A 9,189-nucleotide genomic window follows, 5' to 3' on the forward strand; every position below is an offset into this window, starting at 1 on the left:
AGTGTAATCCCACCTACAAATTCCTTGACTATATCTAACACACCTTGGAGGCCCGTGCCACGTGACATAAGGAAAGGGCTTGGAGGGGATGAGAATTGAAGACCAAGACAAAGCAAGAAAGAGAGTGGATTGGGCGCAAAGAAAAAAGGGTCTGTGTGTGTGTGTGTGTGTGTGTGTGTGTGTGTGTGTGTGTGTGTCCATCCATAGGATGAGCCACGCACTCGTAAGATATAATTTGAAGGTTAGAACACCCACAACAATTGGAGGAAAAAACCTAGGTTTAGTATAATCCCACCTACAAATTTTGAGATTTACCTCTAATTTTTTAAAAACTTTTTTTTACCAGCACTCACTTATCACTTGTTAGAGTGAGTTGTAATGAATTGAAACGTAAAATATACAACATCTCCATGCTCCAAAAAAGCCATGGATGCAAAAAGGCTATAAACTTAACATCACAACTTTAAATTTTAAATTCAAGGTGATAATATCTCCAAATTTTAAAGAACCTAAATTAAAGTTTAGAGAAGCTACAAAGAAGTTTAGTGCAATAGCCTTAAAATATAGTAAATTTGCTTGTAAAGTTTTTGGAAAAAACATAGTATCGATGAATGATTGAAAAGTCCTTGCTTTAGTGTAATCCCACCTACAGATTTTGAAATTTATCTCTAAATTTTAGATTTGAAGGTGAGAAACCCTACAAAGTAAAGAAATTGAGTGTAATGGCCTTCAAATATAATAAAGTTCCCCCTAAAATTTCTCATATGTAAGTTTTTTGAGTTTTTGGGAGAAAGTATTGTGCCCACCTTGATTTAGTGCAACTCCCCTTATAAATTTTTAAGATTTGCCTCAAAAAATCTAATTTGTCTTTAAGCGCTTGCAAAAACCTAAGCTTAGTGCAATCCCACCTATGACTTTTGAGATTCACCTTTGAATTCTGAGTCAACTCAAGGTAAGAGAAACAAATCTAGCATAAAGACCTCAAAAATAGCCAAGATTTTCTAGAGTTGCCTCTTGTCATCCGCCTTTGCTATCTGTTGAGGTCCGCTCTTGCCTTGAGCTTACACACCTTCTGCTTTGGATTTGTCGGATCAAAATTTTCCAATTACGTTAAGTCTCATTTTTGTAGATGTCAATGTTGATTCATGATTCTTGATTGTGGATTATGTTGATCGTCGCTTTGTTGATTGGTGATTGTAAGACCAATGCTTATTCTCTCTCCCCCCTCTCTGTCATGATGGTGTGATAGCCCTCTCTCTCTCTCTCTCTCTCTCTCTCTCTCTCTCTCTCTCTCACACACACACACACACACACACACACACACACACACACACACATGAGGAATCACATAGACCATTCTCTATTTCTCAGCACACACAAAATCTCTCTCTCTCTCTCTCTCTCTCTCTCTCTCGCTCTCTCTCTCTCTCTCACACACACACACACACACACACACACACATGATGAATCACATAGACCATTCTCTATTTCTCAGCACACACAAAATCTTGCAATCAATAACGTCGCATTCTCTCTCTCTCTCTCTCTCTCTCTCTCTCTCTCTCTCTCTCTCATACACACCACACACACACACACAATGCGTACAGGACATCCACAAAAAGTCATTGGACTCCTATTGTTGAATCATTGAGCTCGTTGCACTTCAGTATTGCAATGCAAATGTGGAAGGTCTTCTTGCAACATTCCAACACCTCAACGAATGACACGTTAACTCTGTCTCTCATACACACACACACACACACACACACACACACACAGAAAAAACACAGATACATGCGTGCAACTATTGAGCTTTGAGCAGTAAGGCTAGAGAGAGATCATTTATGACATGGAAGGTTTGTGCAATCCTACAAAGGGAGGTTCATTAGGACATGGCCACACAAAGCTTAGTTGTCTATAAGCCTCGACAATTTTAACTAAGGCAGGCTCAACAATCCAAAACGTCACGGGTAGCAGCAAGTAGTGAGGAAGAGTGAGACGCAAACAATAGAGAGAGAGAGAGAAAGAGGATTGATTGGCAAGAAACCGACATAGTTTGAAAATTATGCTCTTTTAGGCATAGTAAGCCGATGAAAATCTACACGCTAACGAAAATTTCCGACTGATGTAACGAACCACTAAGCTTCGCATAACCATAGCCTTAGATGACACGTGGAGGGAAGTTCCTTCAAAATGCAAAGTAAACCCACCCTTCAAATGGCTTTAAAAAGCAAAAGTAGTCAGTGCCCATGGCCTTCCCATGAACTAAAACTATTAAAAATATAGACAAAGTACTAAGTTTTCTGCTTTACATTTCTAGGACTCACAAGTCTTCTCATTTTTTCCCTTTCATTTTTACATTTCTTAAGGTTTCTTTTGAAATGGAGCAAGTGTGACACTTGGATACCTTCTTTTTGCTCAAAAATTTTAAGCTCCATTATAAAGAGTATAGACTAGTATGTGACCCGCGCGTTGCTACGGCCAAGGAAACAATGCCTCTATTTTCATACGGCTATCTTCTCTTCCAAGTGAAACACTATCAATACTCTCTTTCTACACTTATAGTCTTATCGCATTTATAAAAGTGATGCATGACACAACCTCTTAATAGATGCTGCAAAGCATTCTTTGATACCAAGATTAGAAGCTTCTCATAGACATTATTTTTCATGAGGTGCTAACCCTTGTTCAACAAACTTAGGAGTGCTCTAATTCTATTGGGGGGTGTCTGTGTGTGTGTGTGTATCGAGAGAGAGAGAGAGAGAGAGAGAGAGAGAGAGAGAGAGAGAGAGATTCCTCCTTTTGGTCTACCTGGATTTAGCAATGCTACCAACCTTGATTATAGAGATTAGATAAGTTAGCATGGTGTAAAGAGATGAAAGCTAAGAGAAGGCAATGTAGTAATAAAACTTTTTTTTAATAAATGGAGTGGGTTCCAGAATTGGTTTCAATGATAGGAGCGCAATTGGATTCAATGTCTCTGCTCCACTCTCTTACTTGCTTCTATCCTTGTACGTATGTATGGATGTATGTATACATATATATCTATATGTACACATAGTGTCCACACACACACACACACACACACACACAAATCTATATATATATATATACATACATACATACATACATATATATATATATATATAACACACACACATATATATATATATATATATATATATATTTGTGTGTATATGCTTGAAGCGAAGATTTGTCACATAGTTCTTGAGGCAACTGCTGACTCGCGAGTTGCAGGCGATTCTTTCTCTCTCTCTCTCTCTCTCTCTCTCTCTCTCTCTCTCTCTCTCTCTCTCTCTTGTCTCAGTCCCTTTTCACGGCTCTCTGTTGTGTTCTCTAGAGACAATTTGCAGTCTCTAAGGCAGAAGTGCTAGCTCACATGCCACATCTCTCTCTCTCTCTCTCTCTCTCTCTCTCTCTCTCTCTCTCTCTCTCATACACGCACATACGCATACCTTGGTTGGGCAATTGCTTGAACTATACTAATCTCTTTATACTACAACCCACTCTCTCACTTCTACACAGTTTTGATCGAAGGTACATTGTGCTCCTACCACTGACTATGATAGTAGGGAAGGTACAAAGAGCAAGCCCGTGTGTGTACAATGCAGGCTAAATCTTGTTGTAGTGTGAAAGAGAGAGTGATCTCTACAATGGAAGGAGGTCAAGGAAGAGCTGGGGCAAATGTGGCTCATGGATTGGCTGGCACCGTTGTCCATGTTTAGGGCGGCATGGATGTGGATGCTAGTAGGTGGGGCACAGGGGGTGAAGATTTGGCCAATAATAGGTTGCATAATGGAGCAGTTGTAGAACTTCAATGTAGTGCACGATTGTTTGTTGTATTACTTCTACCAAATGTTATCTGTTGTCCAAGCTAGACAGTGGTGCTGCCACAAATTTCATTTTCAATCCTCATTTTCCAATGAAGGACTCTCTCTCTCTCTCTCTCTCTCTCTCTTATTTCAACATTCCTTCAATGCTTGCAAGAAGTTGGCACTTGGATCCTGCCTGTTTGAGCCCGCCTATTTGGGATTGACTCTGCCATCTTGTGCAGGTAGCTGACTTCTCATATCTCTCCATCCCCCTCTCCCCGCACGGCACAACTACTCTACACGACCCATTTTCGTTCCTCTGCTAGGTGTGCTCAAAGTCACCATGTCCGTGACGCTTGTTCTTGCTCATTTACTGGCTAAGTCCTTTGGAGTGGGTCTTCTTTTGCCATGTGGTCCGTGGAAAGCTTGAATATAGGTGTGAATTTAGTCTCATATGTGATATGTGATTTTAAAGTGAGAAAAGCTCCTTAAAGTGATTATCTCTATGTCTTCTCTCAACGTCCACTTTTGATGGAGCTCATCAAACCATCAATGCCCTTCAATGTTAGGGAAAAATGTGTCTCAACTCAATATTGTACCGTTTTTTAGCCCAAAAATGCCGGTTGAGGGCAAGGGAAAAAGGAGAAATTCCACCCTAAAATAAAGAGAAATTGTAAAAACCCAAAAAATAAACCTAATTTTCTAAAATTTCCTCTTGGTAAATTCAAGAAAAGAAATTGAACACTGATGCCCGCTTATGATCCGTGCGCCACCCCTACCCTCTCAACAATACCCTTATATAATTGTGCTTGGTGTAGATTGGTGTTGTAAACGGGGTCCAAATTGAATGTATTTTTGACCGGCTGAAAGTGTAAAATCCCGGTTAGATTTTGAGAGTGCTCTCAAGAAAACTGGGAAATTTACTCAAGTGCTACTGGAATTATTGGCAAAAGCTTCAAATTTTGACCGAGAAATTTCAAGTTTGCCCTTAATTCATTGAGAAAATGTATTTTTCTAATCCATGCACCGCCACCATAGATCCTATTTCAACAGCCCTTCACGGAATCTCATCTCTTTGACTCACACATGCCTTTCCAAATGTGTGAGTTGCATTAGACATTTACCATTCTGGTTGCACTGCTCGTGCTCTACATCATGCTATTGATGGGTAACATCATGACGTACTCGTAAGTCGTAGCAACTTAGCAAGTTACAACTTGCTACGACCAAGACAACTCGTCTCAGTCCTAGGCTCTACTTCTCGGCTTTGTAGATCAAAGGCTGTTCATGCAACTGGTCATCCTCGATTCCTCAACCTCATAATAAGTTGGTTTTCACCAGCCACCACTTCATCTCTCTCTCTCTCTCTCTCTCTCTCTCTCTCTCTCTCACACACACACACACACACACACACACACACACACACAATTTCCTATGGTATAACACCGTTATAAAGAAGGCGTCCCATTTCCAAAGTATGCGGTTGATCCTCTTTAGACAACCTTTGATGTAGACTCCTGAGTCCTGCCTGACATTGGCGTTGCTTAGCAATTGCGACCGCCAACGATGAAGACAAAAGATGGACAGTCGCAAGGAAAACAACGTCAGGCAAATACCACAAACAGTGTTTGGGAAAAATATGTCTCCGTTTAATATCGTGCCATTTTCAATTTCAAAAATTCCACTTGAGGAGAAGTAAAAAAGGAGAAATTCCACCCCAAAATAGAGGAAAAATAGTATAAAAACCTGAGAAATAAAGCTAATTTTCTAAAATTTCTTCTTGGCAAGTGCAAGGAGAAGAAATTTGTATGTTTGGAAACATGATTCTTCTCGAGCACTGGCCGCAAATCTGTGTGTGTGTGTGTGTGTGTGTGTGTGTGTGTGTGTGTGTGTGTGTGTGCGCGCTAGCCGCCTGTATTGCCGAGTTGCAGTCCACACCTGCCGTAGCAAAGAGGTTAAGCCATGTCCGGGCCAGGATGTGTGTATAGCCTATGAGAGAGAGAGAGAGAGAGAGAGAGAGAGAGAGAGAGAGAGAGAGAGAGAGAGAGAGAGAGAGGGAGAATGCATGTGATGGCGTCGTGCCTGGCGTCTTCAAACAGCTCCCCCCAGCACAACGAAACCTTGGCACACAACAGTGTAAGCACATCGTCAACAGCTTCTCCCACTACCCGCAGCATATTGCTGCAGCGCATCCAGATCATTATTCCTTTGGAAAATTCAAGAAAAGGAATTTCTTATGTTTGGGAAAATGGTTTTTCGCGAACACTGGTTGCAGCAGCTAGAAGCGAGAGAGAGAGAGAGAGAGAGAGAGAGAGAGAGAGAGAGAGAGAGAGAGAGAGAGAGAGAATCGCCTGCAACTCACGAGTCAGCAGTCTCAGCACGTGCGTGCAGGCCCCCGTCAACCGTGCAAGCTGAGCAGTGAGCAGTCCAATGTCTACGAAGTCTTGAGCCATGGAGGAGATCCGCAGTTGCTCGCATCGTTGCACGTCGATTTGATGGCTCTCTCTCTCTCTCTCTCTCTCTCTCTCTCTCTCTCTCTCTACACAGTGACTGTATCTCCCTGTGTTGCCGGGTTTGCAGGCGCCACTGGCCGGAGCAAGCTAATTGCGCCACATGTCAAAGGGGGGGGGGGGGGGATCCCTCCCCCTTTTATACTAAGTATAGATTATAAAGAATATAGAAGATATAGATGTACTAGGGCTCACATATCCCAATTTGTAGTGTTAAATTTCCCAACTCAAAATTATAAATCTTGATTGCAATGCCATGGGACCACGACTTTGAAGGTAAAAAACTAGGCATTTTAGTCATGAATCCTGGCAAGTAACCTAGATTTTGGCATAAATCTTGATTGGGAAACTAGTTTCCTCTTGAAAAACAAGGCAAAGAAGATGGTTTTTTTAATGGAAGTGCTTATGATGAGCAAGGATGCCCAATACAGCAGAGTTGGCGAAGATTTTATGTGTCAAAAAGTAGTTTGAACGATATTTGGTGTGGCTTGTTCAAAGGCAAATGAGTGGCACTGTGGCAGCCTGTGGTTTGTTCAAAGGCAAATGAGTCACGGCTGTGGCTTCCGAAATCCTCCAAAAGAGCGATCAGGACCATCAGTGGAATTACAAAGAAGCAAGTCCAATTTAATCTTCTAGGCTTGTAATTCAAAGAAGCAAGTGCAATTTAATCTTCTTCTAGGTTCGTACTTCAAAGAAGCGATGGCGCCCATTGTCTCAGAGAACGCAGAATGGTTCTCCGTGCTCGGCTACACCACCATCATGGCCTACCCCTTTGCCATTCAAGCCGCTCTCAAGCTCAACGTCTTTGAAATCCTCCACCAGCATGGCCCCCTCTCCGCCCAACAGATCACCCACCTCCTCCCCCGCCCCGTCTCCAACCCCCGCGCCCCCGCCCTCCTCGATCGCCTCCTCCACCTCCTCTCCTCGTCCTCGCCAGCCCTCCCGCATCCCCTCCTTGCCGCCTCTCTCTCCCCTCCCTCTACCTTTCTCTACTCTCTCCTCCCGTCCGCCGAATACTTCCTCAAAGACGCACATGGTGTCTCTGTTGGAGAATACTTATCCAATCGCTCAATCGAGCTGGTCAATTCCCTTCGGCACCTCGACTCTGTCATTGTTGACGGTGGCGATGGCTTCCACAAGGAGTTTGGCCACAAGGTATCGCATCATATTGCAGAGCATGCTGATAAGCTTGATGGAGTGATGGCAAGCGTGACCGCCATGTTGATGAAGCAGATACTGGCTGTATATGATGGGTTTAAGGATGTGGGCACCTTGGTGGATGTGGGCGGTTCGACGGGGTACACTCTGATACATATTCTAGACAAATATCCCCACCTTCAAGGCATCAACTTGGATCAGCCTCATATTGCGGCTAAGGGCCTTCCGCATCCAAGTAAGCAATGCACCTACATATATTTATGTAGTGTTGTTTCTCTGTGTAAGTGATACCATGGCATTTCTCTTAATTTTAATGTGTGTAAGTGCTGCCATGGCATTTCTCTTAATCCTAATGTGTGCCTCTAATCTTCATGAGTTTAATTGTTATTTTTGTTTTAGGACTTAAACATGTGGGAGGCAACATGCTAGAAAGCATCCCAGCTGGAGATGGAGTCCTCCTGAAGGTAGCCACTCCTCTTACCTTTTGAATCATTGATTTGGTTAAATTTACAAATCTATGTTTCTTCATGTGTTTGTGTGTGTGAGAAAGAGGAAAATTTTCGCTTGTGTAGAGATACAAATAATAGAATGGTTAGTGAGGTTAGTAAGGATGTGGGCGGCACCACTGCGTGCTCGCCTGGCACGTTGTGCTTTATCCAAGAATGTGTGCAGAAGTGCATTTATGCACACAAGCATAAATGTATAATATCACTTTCCACTAAGCTTCTCAAGTGGTAACACAAGACTTGGTTTTGTTGTGCAGTGTGTGCTACATGATTGGGAGGATGATGAGTGTGTAACCCTACTTCAAACCTGCAAGAAAGCCTTGACAAGTGGGTGTAGAAAGGTGGTGGTCGTAGACTTTTATGCGCCGGACCTTGTTGATGGTGCCGTTCCAAAGCACCACTTTGCGATTGTCATGATGGGTACACATGGGGGGAAATTGCGGACGGTTGAAGAGTACATGAGCTTGGGACAAGCAGCTGGCTTTACTGAGGTGAAGTGGGTTTGCGTAGTGAATGAGTATGCGGTATTGGAGTTCTTGTTGTCGTAGGTACTCAAGAGAGTAGGTGTTGGTAGTGATGTCTCGATTGTGAGATGTCATACATATCTATAACATAATGGAAGTATGGTTTTCCACCAAAAGATTGATTGTATAAAGCAGCTAGGATATGCCAACCATAGCAGATGTAATTTTGAACAAAGAAGTACCTCCCTTTTTGTATCGAATAGTACCTCGTTGTTTACCCTATTTGTATTGAACAGTACCTCCCTACTTGTACCTCATTGTTTTTGTCATCTCCTCCGGAAGATTGTAACCTTGTTTTTTTTCTAATATACACTCCCAATTGTAATCTTGTTTCTTTTCTAATATACACTCCCAATGCTTTTTATGGAAAAAAAAGAAAAAAAGAAAAAGAAAAAGAGAGAGCGAGCTAAAGAAGAATGTTTCCTTGAATATACTTTTACAGTTTTATTCTGCGTGTAAATTTTTTGAGCTATGAACTTCCACTAGCTTTGAAAACTTTGAGTGTTTTTGGAAATTAAAGCATAAATAAGTTTCTTCTTGGAAAATTGACACTACTAATGTACAAACACTTTGGGTGTGCACGTAAGATTGGTCGTTGCTTGTAAAAATCTCCCTAGATCTAAAAGGAGAAGTGAAGAACACTAGCTCAACATTCAAT

At 42.1% G+C, this 9,189-nt stretch overlaps 1 protein-coding gene across 1 annotated transcript; it reads left to right on the forward strand.

Annotated features, from left to right (window-relative positions):
• The first annotated feature begins 6,844 nt into the window (after positions 1-6,844).
• Positions 6,845-8,859, forward strand: LOC147438832 (desmethyl-yatein O-methyltransferase-like). The gene is made up of 3 exons (XM_086484798.1): positions 6,845-7,736; positions 7,901-7,965; positions 8,265-8,859. The coding sequence occupies exons 1-3, from the start codon at positions 7,043-7,045 to the stop codon at positions 8,553-8,555; spliced, it is 1,050 nt and encodes a 349-aa protein (XP_086340924.1). The 5' UTR covers positions 6,845-7,042; the 3' UTR covers positions 8,556-8,859.
• Positions 8,860-9,189: the final 330 nt, after the last annotated feature.

This window comes from Adiantum capillus-veneris, chromosome 16 (assembly GCF_014529385.1).
Source record: "Adiantum capillus-veneris isolate H3 chromosome 16, ASM1452938v2, whole genome shotgun sequence".
Classification (NCBI taxonomy): domain Eukaryota; kingdom Viridiplantae; phylum Streptophyta; class Polypodiopsida; order Polypodiales; family Pteridaceae; genus Adiantum; species Adiantum capillus-veneris.

Excerpts from the sequence above, each read along its gene's own strand:
- LOC147438832 (XM_086484798.1), top strand. The coding sequence starts at position 7,043 with ATGGCGCCCATTGTCTCAGAGAACGCAGAATGGTTCTCCGTGCTCGGC. Across the intron at positions 7,737-7,900 it reads TAAGGGCCTTCCGCATCCAA|GACTTAAACATGTGGGAGGC; the intron begins GTAAGCAATGCA and ends TTTTTGTTTTAG. Across the intron at positions 7,966-8,264 it reads GAGATGGAGTCCTCCTGAAG|TGTGTGCTACATGATTGGGA; the intron begins GTAGCCACTCCT and ends TTTGTTGTGCAG.